The 17,295-nt window shown below is 47.5% G+C and overlaps 1 protein-coding gene across 3 annotated transcripts in view; it reads right to left on the bottom strand.

Moving 5' to 3' along the window:
* Positions 1–17,295, bottom strand: part of ZMYM2 (zinc finger MYM-type containing 2) — a 122,453-nt gene that overhangs the window by 35,742 nt on the left and 69,416 nt on the right. For all 3 annotated transcript variants that reach the window (XM_056561712.1, XM_056561711.1, XM_056561713.1), the window contains exons 12-14: positions 16,811–16,845; positions 16,577–16,706; positions 8,924–9,045 (exon numbers count right to left, since the gene is read on the bottom strand). In XM_056561712.1, coding sequence (XP_056417687.1) covers positions 8,924–9,045; positions 16,577–16,706; positions 16,811–16,845 — 287 coding nt within the window. The remainder of the gene's footprint in view (positions 1–8,923; positions 9,046–16,576; positions 16,707–16,810; positions 16,846–17,295) is intronic.

Raw genomic sequence — 17,295 nt, 5'->3', positions numbered from 1 at the left:
CTTTATGAGAGAGTTCATAGAGGATTTTGCTGCAAAAGCGAAGCCCCTTTATGAACTTCTCAGAGGGGAAGAACCTTCCTTGAAAGACTGGTCAGAACCACAGGAAGAGGCATTTTCAACTCTGAAAAGAGACCTCTCCTCGGCCCCAGTCTTAGCAACCCCTCACCCTGAAGGAGAAATGGCAATTCAGGCCCATGCTGGTGCAGAGTCTATCTCGGCGGTCCTGCTTCAACAAATAGGATCAGAGTATAGACCACTGGGATACTTCTCCAGGCTTCTTTCACCAGTTGAAAGAGGGTTTGATGAGTGTGCCAAGCAACTTGCAGCCGTGCATTATGCAGTTAAAGCAACTGAGCATATTGTAGGCTTCAAGCCCCTCACTGTTCAGACTCCACATTCACCTTTAGCCCTCTTGCTTCGTGATACCCTCCCTGGAGTCTCACAACAGAGATTCGGGAAGTGGATCATGGACTTGAGTGGAAGGAATCTGACCGTGACACAAAAGGCAAGGTATGTTTTGTCCCAGTTGTTGAATATGACAGGGACTGAACATGACTGTGGACAACCAATGCACGTCACTGCTCCCCAACTGTTCAGGACAACATCACATCCGGATGACAGAATCATCTTTGTTGATGGCTCTCGCTTTTGTTTGGATGGCACCTATGTGACAGGGTTTGCTGTGCTGGATGAGACCACAGGTAACCAGAGCCTTGTCAGGTTGCCAGGCCACTTGTCAGCGCAGCGGGCTGAGCTGGAGGCTATCAAAGAAGCCCTCCTCCTTCAGTTCCAAGGGAATCGTACTATATATAGTGACAGCTCATATGCAGTTCGATCCCTCACCCTGCACCTGGACACATGGAAAAGACGAGGGTTTGTCGACAGCCAGAACAAACCCTTGGCTCATGTGACTGTCCTGAAAGAATTGTGGGAATGGGGAATGGCACATCCTGGAGAGGCTGCACTCATTAAAATCCCAGCACACCAGAGAGGGGATGGACCCTTGGTCCTGGGTAACAATCAGGCTGATGAATTGGCCAAACTGGCTGCAGTGCAAGGAGTCCTGAGGGAACCAGATGCCCAGGACAATCCTTCATACCAGGTTGCTGTGAGAAAGAAAGGTCTCAAGGAGGGCCCAGTGTCATTTGAAGAGGAACAGTCAAAGGATCCTCTTCTGGCAGCACATTTTACCAACCCACAGGATCCCTGGAGGATCTGTCAGGGAATCTTGTGTTATGACACTGGCACCCATCAACTCCCTCTGCCTGTGGTCCCACAGCATCTGCAAGCAGAGCTGACAAGACTTAACCACCAATTGTTGGGACACCTTGGCCGGGATAAGCTTCTGTCCCTTCTAAAGGACAAATTATACTGGTCAGGAATGTCCAAAACGGTGGAGGAAGTCACCCAACAATGCCTGGTGTGTGCCCAGATAAATCCAAGAGCTCCAGCCCTTAAGCCAGTGTTGCAACGTGTTCCTCCAGCTGATGGACCGTGGTCGTCAATACAAATTGATTTCATAGGACCACTGCCAGCTGGCAGTCGTAAGTGCCGCTATGCACTAGTGGTTGTGGATGTCTTCTCCAAATGGGTAGAAGTGATCCCAACCACGAATGACACAGCCACCACTACTGCCCGAGTCCTTTGGGAGCAGGTTCTGTCACGATGGGGGATGCCCAGAGTGATTGAATCTGACCGGGGGACCCATTTCACAGGCAAGGTAATGAAATCTCTTTGTGGACTTTTGGACATAAAGCAGAGGTTTCATGTACCTTACCATCCCCAGTCTGCAGGCATAGTGGAACGGATGAACCGTACCATCAAAATGCGACTATCCAAGGCATTGATGGAAAGGGGTTCCTCTTGGGTAGCCTCTCTCCCAGCTGTGCTTATGGGAATCAGAGCCTCGGAATCATCCACCACCGGTGTAACACCCTTCGAGCTCATGACAGGGCGCAAGATGCCGCTCTGCTTTCCTAATGAGCCACAAATATCGGAACCGATGAAAAACGCCATTGCCAGAGATGTGTTTCTCCAACAGGTTCAACAGAACCTGAAGGAGTTACTGCCACATGCAGCAATAAGAATGCACAAACCGTATCTACAGGGGGAGACTCCCATGCCCTCTGTAGGTGATATGGTTATGGTCAAGGTGTTCCGTAAGGCTGGACCCTGGGATGCAAACTGGGAGGGACCATATCAGGTCCTGGAGGCAATGGGCGACACAATGCTAAAAGTGCAAAGACCGATGACTGCGAAAAAGAAAATCACATAGAAGGCAGGCAACCTTTTGGATCCACATCGACCAGGCAAAAGCCACCCAAGCCTCCCCAACTTAATACCACACAATATAAGTTGGGGAAGGGGGGGAGTAGGTGATGAGTCGAGGTGGTTCCAGCATTTCAATTTTACATATACACATATAGACTCAGGTGGTAAGGATAGGCATGTTAAATAACTTATCCCTTACCAGATGAGAGGATCCAGATGGAAACAGACATTAAAGGTTTTCCTAATTATGGTATTAGTGATCAGGACCCAAGCAGACCAAACCACCCAAAGTGAGAGACACGATGACAGAGGTAAGAACACTGATACATCAATATCTAGCCCCTTACTAATGGTGCAATGTCTAGAGGGTAAAATATTAGAGCCATACACTAATTTTGTATTTACACCAGGACATTGGTATGTATATGGTTTCCAGAGAGATGGGTTTGCTGATGGTGTAGTCCAGCATTACTCCCCTGCAGAGAACACCTCAGCATTACAATATGATTTGCATGACCTGTGCTTAAGAGAGTACAAGTACTACATAGACTCCGATCCAACTCCCATTAGATCCACTAGGTGGGTCTCTAAGAGCCCATATTTGCACCCCTATGGGGATGCGGTCAGGAATACAACTGAGGTACTATGCACCAGGGAAGGTATCCTGAGTCCAGAGGATGCCACGGGGGCAGAGTACAATGGTTGGTATATCCTAAAGGTTGTCTTTTCACATTCGGAAAGACGGGAGGATCTAAGGGAAAGGACATATTTTGATAGACCAGTGCCGGTCATGGGTACTCTGAAAGCATATTGTATGTTGAGAGACTCTCAGATGTTGATAACTAGGGAATCAAGTTATCCACAAGGCCATGTCCCCACTGACTTTCTGCAAACCAGTGTGTTGATGTTGAAGTTAAATTGTAGTAAGACCGGACAGGTGCTTTGGAACGATAAAGGTGGCTCCTTACAGCTCAAAGGCCTGTATCGTGCAAAGGTCCTAAAAGTCAGGACCGATGCAAAAAGCCCCAGGTATACTCAGGTGAAGGGATCACCATCCATACGATCTTTTATGATAACCATTATGAGAGATAATTGTGTACCAGAGGTGACAGGATATTATTTCATCACCTATGCCCATTGGGGGCCTGATACACAAATGGTAATTTCAGATGCCAACCCTTGGAGGTGGGACATCGTATGTAATGGTGTAGATTCTCCTATAATCGATGTATGGATGGATGGCACCCCTATGACTGAGGAATACCGGAACATATATGTATCCTCAGATTGGAGGGATCCACACGGTAAAGATATTAACCTCAATATCAACATAGATGGGATGTTTGAATGGCCATATTGTGAGGCGGCAGATGAAGGGTGCTGGACTTTCACTCAGTGGGTCTACCTCTCTGGAACCACACCTGTTCGTGATGTGGCTCTACAGGCAGGTGACAATGATCAGTGGTATCGGTTTAAAGGAAAGGGGCAGATATGTGTAACGGTAGTCAGAGTCCCTTCAGACACAGAGGATCTCCAACCGGTAGAATTACATACATACCCTTGCAATGCCCCTACCCATAGATTGGCAGATCCTATAACTCCTCAGTTATCGTCACCATGGACGATACTTACAGAAGCCAAGTTTACATTGTATACCTGGAGGATTTCTGTAAATGATTTTAGGGTGGATCAGTGGGATCACCGTTGTGAGGAGTTTCTTAGAAATCAAATTGACATGTTAAAAGGTTGGGTAGAGGCAGGGCAAGTACGCAGATACAGGACATACCGGGGGAAAAGAGATTTGATTGCTATGGGTCTAGGAGGAGGAGCTATGGGAATAGGGGCCTTAAACACAATAGACTTGGAAGTCCTGCGGAGCAAACTTGGGGATCTGGCGGGACATGCCAGTGAAGGATTTAAGACCCAGCTTGATGTAAACCACATTTTGGAGGGTTTACAACATTCGCACATAGATGCTACAACCTCTCTGTCTTCTGCTCTACGAGAGAAGTTTAGAAGGTTAGTTGTGGGTCTTCTAGAGGAGCAAGACAAAGCTCAGCTCGGCCTGGCATGTACGCAGGTCCAAAGTGAACTCTCAGGCAACCTGAAACATATTGTATCTTCTTTGTACCACGGCCACTATCCATTTAACCTCCTTCGAAAAGTGAGCACACTCATCCCCTCTTTTGCTGTAAACCATACTAAATGGTGGGTAACTCAGTGGCACGGTTGTTATAATTTTACTTGTACCGCATCATCCCTGGTGCCCACCTCTGGTAGTATCAGGATGGGGTTTAATACTATCAATCTGGGGGTGGTAGTGAGCAACCAAACTGTACTTCATCCACAACTCTCCTCAGATATTCTAACTTATGAGGGCGGCCATCCTTATCTGTTTGATACAGAAGGATGTTGGAAGAGAGAGGATGCTATCCTCTGTCAAGATAGGTATGACCGGGTGCTTAGACACCAATGTTGGAATTCTGAGGGGTCTTGTGAGATGAAGGCAAACTTAATCCCTTCTTCCAACCTTAAATATCTGGGTCAGGGATATTGGTGTTGGTACCAAACAGGGAATGCATCTTATGCTGTTTATGCCACTAACTGCACCGAAAGAGGAGAACTCCTCCCAGGAGCATATTGTACCCTTAATCCCGTTCTAGGAATTGATGTAGCTGATCAAAAAGGGAGAACTCCAATCACTCCAGAGAAGAGACTCGACATCCGCCCTGACACCCCAGTGAGGCTTCAGAAGATTCCTCTCGGCTTCGGCACAGAATTAAAGCGTCTTCTTTTAGATTTTAGCAGCGAAGAGAAGATTGTGCAGAAGCTGAGAGAGACGGAGAGTCAAGCCACTATCCAGTTAGAACATGACACAACCAAGATTACAGGGGTTGTGCATGCTTTAGAAAGAGACTCTTCTGTGTCCTGGTGGGAGAGCCTTTTTGGATACAGCCCAAAAGCCACATCTTTCTTTAACTTGTTTATTCATCCAATCATCATTCTCCTAATCCTGGTTGCCCTCATGTATATAGGACTCTTCTTAATTTACAGAAGAACAAAGAGGCTGGCTGACCAATTACAGCACGGTCAGACACAGCATCATGAACTTTTGCGAAGACAGGGGTCAAGGACATAATACATACTGATACGGTCCTGCTGCCCCAAAATATTACATACTTGAAGATATCTATGAAACTATTGTAAATGTTAATTATGTTGTTTTTATCTATGTTGCGTGCTTACTTTAAAGAGTACATATAGACTCTAGGTGTAAATGGGTGACCACCTGCTTGGGAGTGCATACATTTACAGCCCAATTACACAAGGGTTTGTGACCCACGTGTTTTTGGATGTGTAGACTAGATGTGCTATTTGGCACGAGTCTCTATGTGTACCAGAGTCAATAACCATCATTTGATTTGGGTTGGGTGTATTGTTTTTAAATATTCTTTAAATCTTTAAAGAATTATGGGTGTGTGTGTGTGGGTAGTCCCCATTATGTCCGAGTATATTGTAGGTGTGTTTGGACCCATAGGGACAGGTAAGGTACCCACACTATTCAAGGTAATTGCCACTTCAACCCTCAGAATGGTATGGTTCATAAGGGATGGATTGAGTGTCAGCAACAGGGGAATGGAAGGTGGTATTCCTCCCCAAAATTAGGCCTTAGGTACTGAGACTTTCCCCACTACTTAGGAGCTCTGATCTGCCTTGGTAAAGACCTGCTTATCTGTCCACGGAGACTACCAAACTGATGATAATCCCTACTTCAATCAAAGTGACAAGGAGAAGCTTTAAAAAAGAGTCATGCCTGCAACAAGTCGTAAAGATGCCACTCTGCGCTAATGACACCTGAGGACCAAGGTGGTGCCGCATGTGTCAGCACTATGGACTGTCATGTTGACTGGGTAACAAGCCAAGGTTAAAGCTGCCCAGATTGACTCAAAGACTCTGCTGTTGAATAAATGAGGCCATTCCTGAGTCTGACCAGATAAACTTGGATGGAGACAACATCAGGATAGGCGGTTGACAGACACAGAAAATGTCCGGGCAAAGTTAGGACTCATATTAAAAGGACTTCAATCTAGACCAAAGAAAGAAGAAGGAAAATCAATGCAAAGACTGTGTGTTCTGTGGAAAGAGATGGTGGGTTATGGTGACTGGCAGTAAAAGTGCACCTGTGGAAATGGGTGGTGTCTAAGTACCTGAATGTAAAATTATACTTCATTCCATCCTGGACCATTACCAACAACATACAGGGTTGACGAGGTAAATACATCCCAATATGACACTTCCCAAATTGCATTGTCGAGTTCCCGACAACAGGGGGATTGTGAAGGGAAGTGTCATATCATCATATTTATATCAATCTATCTCACATCAACTATGCCCTATATTAGACCTTTGTAGGATAGAAATGTTGTACAAACAGGACATGACTTGGGGCATGTCATAAAACACAATATAATGGCCATTAGACCAGGGGCATATTTTGGGATGTTGTATAACATTCCAAAATATGGGCCCACCTAACCTGTTCCATACACGTATCATGGTAGCCTTGGGATATCTGGCCAGGTCATAGAGAGGCCAAAGCACAGGTGGCATTGTCTACAAACATTCTCTGGTATGTGCCCACCAAACCTGTGTTGGTGCCTGGGGATATTTGGCCAGATAGGAGGGTCTTAGGATATTGTATAACGCTAGATATATATACCAAGCTGAATGGGAGGGAAGGAGTGATCCTGAGAGGCAGCCACCAACACGGGAACAACTCCATGAGGCACTGAGGATCCAGGCCCAAGAAATATAGACTGCTGTCCTGCCTCATCTCCCAACACTCCGATAATCTGCTAAGTATAATCCTGGGCACCCTCTTTCCTCCTCTACCTTTGCCCCAACTTCCCTCTCTTAGTAATCTCATCCTCTTTCCTCCCTGCAACCTATAACTTTGCCCCAACTTCCCTCTCTTAGTAACCTCCCCTCCACAGTCTAACCCTATCCTTCCTACCCCAAGACTCACAAACCTCTTCTCTCACTGACCCTCTCATTACTATCACTAACTCCTATAGCCTTAGGGACAGAAAGCTGTTGTGGATTGAGCGCCTGTGTGAGTGTATTGGTGTGTAATTAGGTGGGTGGGTAAGATATTGTATTGGGTTAAATTGTAATGTGACTAGTATAATGTTAATGTGTTGAAGTTGCCATTGTTGTATACACTGAGATACATTGATATTATACGGATATGTATATATGTTAGCTAAAGTTATATAGTGTGTTAGTGAATAAACCTTTGTATTATTAACCCTGTGTTGGGAATTACTTAAACCGTACATCTACAAAGGGAAACAATAGTAAGTTGTTAACACTTGGAAAAGGAAGGAAGGAAGGAGGAATAGTATAATATATTTATACATTCCCTTTATCATTGGCGATATCCTTTATCATTAGGATACCCTTTGGTATATAACCATTTACTTATATCCTTTATCAGATGTACATGATCACGGTGAGGTACTGAGTAAGTTGTGTGTGTTTAGCCCCTATATTTCTAATAAGAAATGCTTACATCAGTTGCAGTTAGAGTCTCATCTTCTCAAAGGCAGGATGCATGTCCCTTACTCTACATGACTAACCTTCCTCCCTCGCTGTGTGTCACTGAGTCTTGGAAGCAAGCCTGGCAGTCAGCAAATCACAGCAGGCTGCTCTGTAACCCTTTCCTCTCTGGATCTCCTTATCCTCTGATACTCTTACATATTGCACGGCTGGCTGGGATTTATAGTTCCCTACACACAATATCTTATGCGATATTAAAGAGGAGCAGAGGATAATATCTATATGATCATCTGCTCATCTTACATATTGCATAATGGGACTACAAATCCCAGCCAGTCGTGCAGTGACTGACTGGGATAGTGAGTTTATACATCCCTCAGCCCGTGCAGTTTAATACATCCCCCAGCCCGTGCAGTTTGTCATCCTCCCGTTACATTCAGTTCAGTGAACACAGGCAGAGCACAGGGAGGAGATGAGGGAGACGTGCACGTCCTCTCTTCCCTACTCTGTGTTCTTTCTCCCATGCAGACCTGCATCCTCCAAAGGCAGAGCAGGGGGAGGAGAGATGAGGGGGAGTGTACCTCCTCTCTTCACCTGCTCTGCCTTCCTCCCAGCTTTAGCTTTGGAAAGCTGAGAGGAGGAGTGGACGCAAGTCTGCACAGGGAGCAAATATCCACCTCACACCAGAAGCACGCACAGATCCTTCTAAAGACCGCCCTCACTTCCTGTATGCCGACGGGTCAGGAGTGTTGCCACCGTCGGTTATCATATAGCAACAGCCAGAAATCAGCGTGGGCCTCTTTTGTGAGGACCCCTAGTGGCCACTTTTATACAAGCAATTTCTAAGTTAAATTAATGAAAAAAATAATTGCATGTATTTAGAAATATTTCTTTTATAGCGATCTATTGAATTGAAAAAAATAAAAAATAAAGTTTGCGATAGTGGCCATTTAACCACATTTAAATTTTTTTATAATTCGACAAGAATATTCGATATGTACAGCAGGCAGGCCTTTCCCGCATGAATTCCTTATATCTTAGAATGATTGACATTTGTGAAGCAAAAAAGATTAATTTGAATCCTTTTACTTACTGGAACAGGTAATGGAGCTGGAGCTGGTACTTTTTGACTGTAGAGATTCATAGGCACCGGGATATATACAGGGACAGGAATAGGCACTGGAACATACTTTGTATTAGAATCTTCCTCTAACTCTAAGAATAAAATAAAAAAAAATACATATGTATATTACCCAGCACAAGTCAAAACCCTCTCAAAAGCTGGAATGTTTTTAGGAGAGATTTCCCAGGACTATTTCATTGATGTTGCATCCTCAAGATAGGCCATCAATATTTAACCAGTGTTGGTCTGAGACGTGGCACTCTACTCATCAGCTGTTTGCCAAGATGCTTATATACACTGTGAATGTGGCTAGAACAGGCAGCTCCATATGTTATGGAGAGGCCATGCTGGGTTACTAAAACTCTGCTCCCGATTACTTCAAATAAAGTGTGAGCAGCAGTAACATCCAATGTACAGAGCTATATGCTTCCTGCTCTACTCCTGAGGAAAGGCCATTAAATTGGTACTCCGGTGAAAAACAATAGTTTTTTTTTATATCAACTGGTGCCAGAAAGTTAAACAGATTTGTAAATTACTTCTATTTAAAAATCTTAATTCTTCCAGTACTTATCAGCTGTGGTATACTACAGAGGAAATTTTCTTTTTAAATTTCTTTTGTCTGTCCACAATCCTCTCTGCCGACACCTCTATACATGTCAGGAACTGTCAAGAGCAGGATAGGTTTGCTATGGGGATTTGCTCCTGCTCATGACAGTTCCTGAGACAAACGGAGGTGTCGGTAAAAAGGAAAATAACTTCCTCTTTAGTATACAGCAGATAAGTACTGGAGGATGAAGGTTCTTAAATAGAAGTAATTTACAGTTCTGTTTAACGTTCTGGAACCAGTTGATTTTAAACACCGTAGATTTTTTATGCTTATCGTAAAATCTCTCAGAGGATCCAATGGTGACACAGAGACCGCGAGTATATCTTGCTGACACTAGGCAATACAAAAAGTCAGCCCCTACTGGCAGGATATACCCCGCCTACTGACTGAGCAAATCAGTTTAGTCCCAACGCAGTAGGAGAGGACCATCAGAGGAAAAAAAAAAAAAAAGCAACTTTCCGAGGGAGACCAGACAAAAAAAAAAAAAAAAAAAAAAACAGACACCAGAAGAAATGGGTGGGTGCTGTGTCCCCCAATGAATTCTCAAGAAAGATTTTAATGGTACGCATAAAAAAAAAAAAAAAAATCTACTTTTATCGGTCAGCTCCATCGGGGGACACGGAGACCGTGGGATGTACCAAAGCAGTCCCCGGGGTGGGAGAGAACCCGAAGCCATTCAGACAGAAGGCTGGGCCACAGCCGCCTGCAACACATTGCGACCCAACTGGCCTCAGCAGACGCAAAAGTGTGCACCTGAAAAACTTTGGTAAAAGTGTGCAAGGACGACCAAGTGGCCGCCTTACAGACTTGCAAGGTCAAAGCCCTATTGCGGAGAGCCCAGGAGGCCCCAACGGAACGAGTAGAGAGAGCTGTGACCCGGAAAGCTTTGCAGCGGTATTCTTCAGATAGAACGGGTCCACCGTGAAATGGTCGCCTTCGGAGCTGGAAGTCCCTTACGGAGGTCAAGACAATGTCAAGACAATGAAGCAAGCACTCCTTGGGATGGGACGGAGCTGGGTAAAAGAATGGGAGACCGATATCCCCATTCTGGTGAAAGGAGACCACCTTAGGTAAAAAGATGAGGGTTGGCCAGAAAACGACCCTGTGCTGGTGCAGGACCAGGTAGGGGGAACGGCAGGATAGAGCTGCCAACTCAGAAACCCTCCGGATGGAAGTGACCATGATGAGGAAGGCCACCTTCCAGGAAAGGACGCGAAGAGGAACGTCCCGGAGAGAGGTTCAAATGGAGCACCTTGTAAAGCACCGAGTACCAGGTTCACATCCCACGGCGGAGCTGCATGAGCTACGCCCTGCAGAATAGAGCAGATGTGAGGATCGGATGCCAGGAGGTGCTAAAAGATGAGAGAGAGCAGACACCTGACCTTTAAGAGAAGTGAGGGCCAAGTGTTGCTCCAGGCCAGACTGTAAAAAGGACAGAAGGCGCGGAATGGAGAAAACGACTGGTGAGAAAGATCGAGACTCAAACCATTGGAAATATGCCTGTCAAGTACGGTGATAAATCTTCGCAGAGGAAGGTTTACGAGCGCCGATCATTGTGCGGATAACCTGGAGAGAAAGCCCCCTGGCCCTTCGAACAGCACTTTCAACCGCTAAGCCATCAAATGCAGAAACAGTAAATTGGGTTCTGTGGTCGGGACGAACTGAGATACGCAGTGGTATGTCAGCTACAAGGCGAACAACGTCTGCGTACCACACGCGTCTGGGCCAGCCCGGTGCCACGAGAATGGCGGAGACGCCCTCCACTTTGAGCTTCCTCACAATCTTGGGAAGAAGAGAAAGATATCGAAGTGTGACCAGGGGATCCACTGCAAGAGCCAGAGGATCGCGGGACTTTGTGACAAAGAGAAAAACCTTCCAGTTGTGGCGCGACACAAAGAGGTCCACGTCCGGAGTCCCCCAGTGATTGCAGATTTCCACAAACACCTCCCAGTTGTCCACCCCTGGGATGTGGATTGCTGAGATGAATGGAACTCTGTTTCGCCCAGAGCAGAATCCTGGAGACCTCGGCCATCGCCGCAGGGCTGCAAGTGCTGCCCTGGCAATTTACATACGCCCCAGCTGTGGCATTGTCCAGGAAAGTCTTGGAGAAACCGCTCCCAATGGAGGACCAACGGCCCTGGACCATCCGATCCTGAAAGACTACCCCCCTCCCAACCGCTGAGACTGGCATCAGTCGTGATGACCTGCCAATGAGGAGGCAGGAAGGACCATCCCCGCCAAAGGGGAGACTGAAGCCACCACAGGAGAGACAGGTGAATTCTTTGGGGGGGGGGCAGTAGAATCTTGCAATCGAGGGAAAGCAGGGACAGAGGTGCCAGCTGAAGAGGACGACAATGAAACTGGGCGAAGGGGACAGCTTTCATGGCCGCCACCATCTGAGCCAGGACAGAGAAGACGGACGCCTGCTGACAAAGAGCGGTGCTTGCCACCGTGTCGAATTGAAGTCCCAAGAAGAGACTGGGTGGGAGACAGGTTGGACTTTTCCTGGTTGACGACCCAGCCAAAACAGGTCTAAAGTGTGAGAGGGAGACTCTTGATTCTGGTCCCTGGATGGAGCCTTGACCAGGAGGTCATCCAGGTAAGGGATCACAGACACACCCCAGGTTTGAAGGATGGCAATCACTGCCGCCTGGACCTTGGTGAAGACCCTTGGGCAGGCCGAAGGGATGAGCCACAAACTGAAAATGGCCCTGAAAATGGTGAAGCGGAGATACTGCTGATGAGATGGAAAAACTGGGATGTGAAGATACGCGTCCCGGTTATCCACGGAGGAAAGATACTCTCTCCCTGATCCATGGATGCCACCACAGAAAAGCGGAAAGGTCTAGGGATCGACCGATTATCGGTTTGGCCGATATTATCGGCCGATAATCACGATTTTGGGCATTATCGGTATCGGCAATTACCTTGGCGGTGCGGTGTGGCGGGAGCGGTGATAGGACTCAGGACCCCCAAACAGGCAGGGGGAGAGAAGCGGGTGGCGGCGGCTTATGGCACCGCAAAAGCCACTGCAGCGCCTGCTTTAAATCAATGCATTGCAGCGGTGTCGTGGGGGATAAATAGCCGGTAACTTATACCGGAATATCGGTATATGCTATCGGCTATCGGCCCTAACCTCCACCAATTATCAGTATCGCCCCTAAAAAAACGATATCGGTGGATCCCTAGAAAGGTCGCAGGACTAAGTGGCGGTTAAGACGCTTCAGATCCATAATAGGGGTGGACAGAGCCCCCCTTCTTGGGGATAGGGCTGGGCGGTATGACCAAATCTGCGTATCACGGTATTTTTGCAACTTTCAGCGGTTCCACGGTATATAACGGTATTTCCTCCCCCCCAAATTAATTATCAGCCCAGCGTTGCGCTATTCTGCCACCCCCCCCCCACCAAAAATTAATCAGCTCAGCGCTGCCCCCATCAAGGTAAATACTCTCACGTCACCCGCTGCCCTCCTCGTGCCGTTTGTTGCCGGCGCAGACACAAGGTAGACAAAACAAACTCACGCATGTTCCGACATCAGCCTTACACTAGGGACGGGAACGTCGGACAGCCGTCAGCCTATCACCGGCCGCAGTGATGATCCGCCTCGGCCGCTGATAGGCTGAGCCCACTGTCATGTAAGAAGCTCTGGGCGGCTTCTTGCATGACAGTGGGCTCAGCCTATCAGCGGCCGGTGATAGGCTGACGGCTGTCCGACGTTCCATTCACTAGGAAGCAGATGAGGCCGGTACCGGACCAACGGGAGGCGAGAAAGTTTCTTTTGTTTTTTGCAGCCTGGGCATAGGGATATCACACAATATAAAGCAGTAGTCTTCAACCTGCCGACCTCCAGATGTTGCAAAACTAACTCCCAGCATGCCCGGACAGCCAACGGCTGTCCGGGCATGCTGAGAGTTGTAGTTTTGAAACATCTGGAGGTCGGCAGGTTGAAGACCACTGGTATAGTGTCAGCGCCGGCGGCCGCAACAAACATGAGGATGAAGAGGGAAGCGCATGCTGGTGACATATCAGTATTTACCCCGATGGGGACAGCGCAGCGCTGGACTCATTCATTCATTCCCGAGGGGGAGGGGCCCAACCGCTATTGCAGTATGGGTTAAAATTCATATCGTGCAGCACAAAAATTTCGGTATTCAGTATGAACCGGTATACCGCCCAGCCCTATTTGGGGACTAAGAAAATATTTGAGTAGAACCCCGAATAACACTCCTCTGGAGGAACCGGGACGTCCACTACCTGAGCGAGAAGGGTCTGTAGTGCAACCCAAAAGGCCGCTGCCAAGGAAGGAGGGCTAGATCGAAAAAAAGCGATCCTTGGGAAAAGAAGCAAACTCGATCCGATAGCCATCGGAAACGACGTCTTGGACCCAAGAATCCTGTACCTGAGCAAACCAAAAGTCCCGTAAAAGGGACAAATTAACTCCCACCCGAAAAAAATTCCTGGCTTACGGGCACGTGACTTGGCTTGGCTGGAACAGCGATCCGAGTTCCAGGAAGGACACGCCTTGAAAGAAGGAGCCTTCCAAACCTGTGAGGGCACTGGCTTGACTAAACGACACGAAGCAAAGGACGGAAAGGGCTGAAAGGATTACTTCTGGTGGGAATTGGTACGGCAGGGTCTGTTCTGTGGCAGAAGGGAGCTCTTACCCCCTCTTTTCCGAAGAGTCTGGTACTGGAGAAAGGTAGCTCAGTGAAAAACTTTCAGCCACATGGAGCGACGAATTGCCACCAGGTTACCTGTAGCAAAGGCCATACAATGGGCGGACTCCAGGGAAGCAGAGCACAGGTAGTCTCCAGCATTGGACAGTCGAAGTGCAAGATCACCAGACAAAATGCCCTGGTGAAGCTGGAAAGCTTAAACAGATAAAGCTTTGGAAACCCAAGAAGGAGCGAAGGTGGGAAGCAAGAATGAACCCGCCAACTCCAAGTCAAAATTGTCCAGATTCTCAATCTTCCTGTCCTCTGGATCCTTAATGGAGGCTGCATTCGCCAATGGAAGGGTAGATTTCGACAACCGGGAAACCGGAGGATCCACAGCAGGTGGCGTCATAAATTTTGCAATCAAGTCTTGGGAAAATGGAAACTGCGCCTGAATCTTCTTAGCCCCTTGGAAGAGTTTGGGTGTTTCCATGCCCCGTCCAGTAAGGAGTCAAATTCAGCATGAGAACTGAATACGTGGGGAGAGTGGCGGAAGAAAACTTCTGAAGCTGGGTCTAAAGCTCCGGAGTTCTCTAGGCGAAAAGTGACCCTGATGGCTGACACCAAGCTGTCCACGATGTCATCCTAAACTCGGGACTCCGGGGAAGAGCCAGAAGACCGGACCTTGAGTGCGTGAAGGGAGGATAAGGTGAAAATGAGCGAGCCTTCCTGGAGGGCGGGCACAAGGAAGACCGTTCCAAGGTAGTAACCACAGATCGGGAGACCCGCACCAGGTCGAAAATCGACAGAGAAAGGCAGGAGACCCATTCCGGAGGGGAAGCAGGGGAACATCCTGGGTGGAGGCACCTGTGTCCCGCAGATGGAGAGGCAGGCAGCAGCTGTGAGGAGCAGGCACTCTGTCCAGGCCAGAAGAAAGAGAGAGAGAGAAGAGAGAGAGAAGAAGAGAGAGAGAGAAAGAGAGAGAGAAAGAGAGAGAGAAAGAGAGAGAGAAAGAGAAAGAGAGAGAGAAAAGAGAAAGAGAGAGAGAAAGAGAAAGAGAAAGAGAAAGAGAAAGAGAAAGAGAGAGAGAGAGAGAGAAAGAGAGAGAGAGAGAGAGAGAGAGAGAGAGAGAGAGAGAGAGAGAGAGAGAGAGAGAGAGAGAGAGAGAGAGAGAGAGAGAGAGAGAGAGAGAGAGAGAGAGAGAGAGAGAGAGAGAGAGAGAGAGAGAGAGAGAGAGAGAGAGAGAGAGAGAGAGAGAAGAGAGAGAGAGAGAGAGAGAGAGAGAGAGAGAGAGAGAGAGAGAGAGAGAAGAGTGGGGCTGACCCCCCTATAAGGAGGGGGGAGGTGCCACAGAAGCCAGCATGGTCCTCCAGGAAGCACATTGTAGGAGAGGGGGGTAGGTGCCTGGAAAATGACCCCCTAAAGCGCGCGCACCACATTGATAGGAGGCCAGCGACCCCCTGGTGCATGCGCTAACCTGTTACAGGCCAGCTGAGAAGAAGGGGGAGGGGAGTACGACCGCGAGACTGGGAGTGGGTGTAGCTAAATGCTGGCAAGCAGGCCACAGCAGTGGCCCAAATTAATCAAACCCACCCCCCCCCCCCCCCCTGCTGTGCCAGCTGTCCCGCTCAGGAGGCAGCCGAAGACTGAACTAAAGCTGCCAGCCGTGAGCTCGCAGCGTGGCCGACAGCATTGCTGTGTTGAACTATAGTGCAGAAAGAAGGGGAGGGTTAGTGCGCCCGCCCACAGGAAAACTAAGACTGCCCGTGCGCTCGCAGTGCAGCCTAAAATAATTTACCTGGCGCACAATAGTGCAGAATGGAAGGGCCGTCTGGCACACCCTGCGGGAACGGCAATGTACTATGGATACCTTCAGGATCACCGAGCAGGAAGAGCGGAGCCTGGCTGGACAGCAGTTGTAAAGGCCTCTCCTCCCCCTCCCCTCCGAGATATAAACACGGTCACTGTGTTCCCCAATTGTTTTTCAACGGAGTACCCCCTTTAATGAAAGGCACACACAAGATATACTCACTACTTCAAGGTTAGAATATTGTTTCTCATTGAAGAACTAAATAGCAGAACAGGGTGACTACAGATCTATTATACAAACAGTTGGGACTCCTTGTGAGGCTGTGTCTGTACACACAGTAAAGCCAAGCAGATGGCTGACACTAGCTGACTCCATAAGGGTATGTTCACATATGCAAAACCCAAGTGGACAGAATTCTGTCCTACAGGCGCATGGGTTTTGCCCATTTAAACATACCTTAATGAGTGCAAATTTACAACATATAGTGAGACATTTACTGGTGCATAACAAAAAAGTTTGGTATTATTTCACAAATTACATTTTTAAATACCTGTCTGGCAAGACTTGGTCTGCATATGAGGTTTACAGTAGGTGGCCTTTGTCATTGACAATGGTTTACACAGCACAGCCTTATTCTTCATATCCTTAGGTGCTGCAGGAGAACAGGAAGAATTTGGACCCTGAAACAGAAAAATATGTTTGTTTTCTTTGAATATACACCTAAATGGTTAAAGAGAAGGTGCCACATACAACTTTCACAAACAATTGAAAAAGTTGAAATTACCGTAGCTCTTGGCCGTGAAGCTTGAATACCTTGATCTGTAAAGAAGTACACAACAATGATAAAACAGCCCAGGAAATCACACTGGAGATTTATAAATAAAAACACTTTAAAATACTTATTACATTGACGACCCCCTAATAATGTGTTGTCAAGTTCAAACATGTTTCTATACTTGACAAAAAAAATAAATTAGAACCGACCAATTTTACAGGAGATGATCAGATTATGGCATCAGTTTACAGTAATGGATTGGTCTTAAATTATTTAAAGGACAACTGTAGTGCAAGACTTATATACTGCTGTGCCCGGGCTGCAAAAACGAACAAAATAAACTTTGACATGCCTTCCTACGTGCCCCCGTCGGTCCGGTACCGGCCTCATGGTCCAGCTGTGCGAAACTCATTCAGCTTCCTGGGGACGGAGAAGTCACAGAGCCGCCTGCGTATCACCGGCTGCAGCGATGTCCCGCCCCGGCCGGTGATAGG

Source organism: Hyla sarda, chromosome 2, assembly GCF_029499605.1.
Source record: "Hyla sarda isolate aHylSar1 chromosome 2, aHylSar1.hap1, whole genome shotgun sequence".
NCBI lineage: Eukaryota > Metazoa > Chordata > Amphibia > Anura > Hylidae > Hyla > Hyla sarda.
This window is presented reverse-complemented; position numbering and strand designations above follow the sequence as displayed.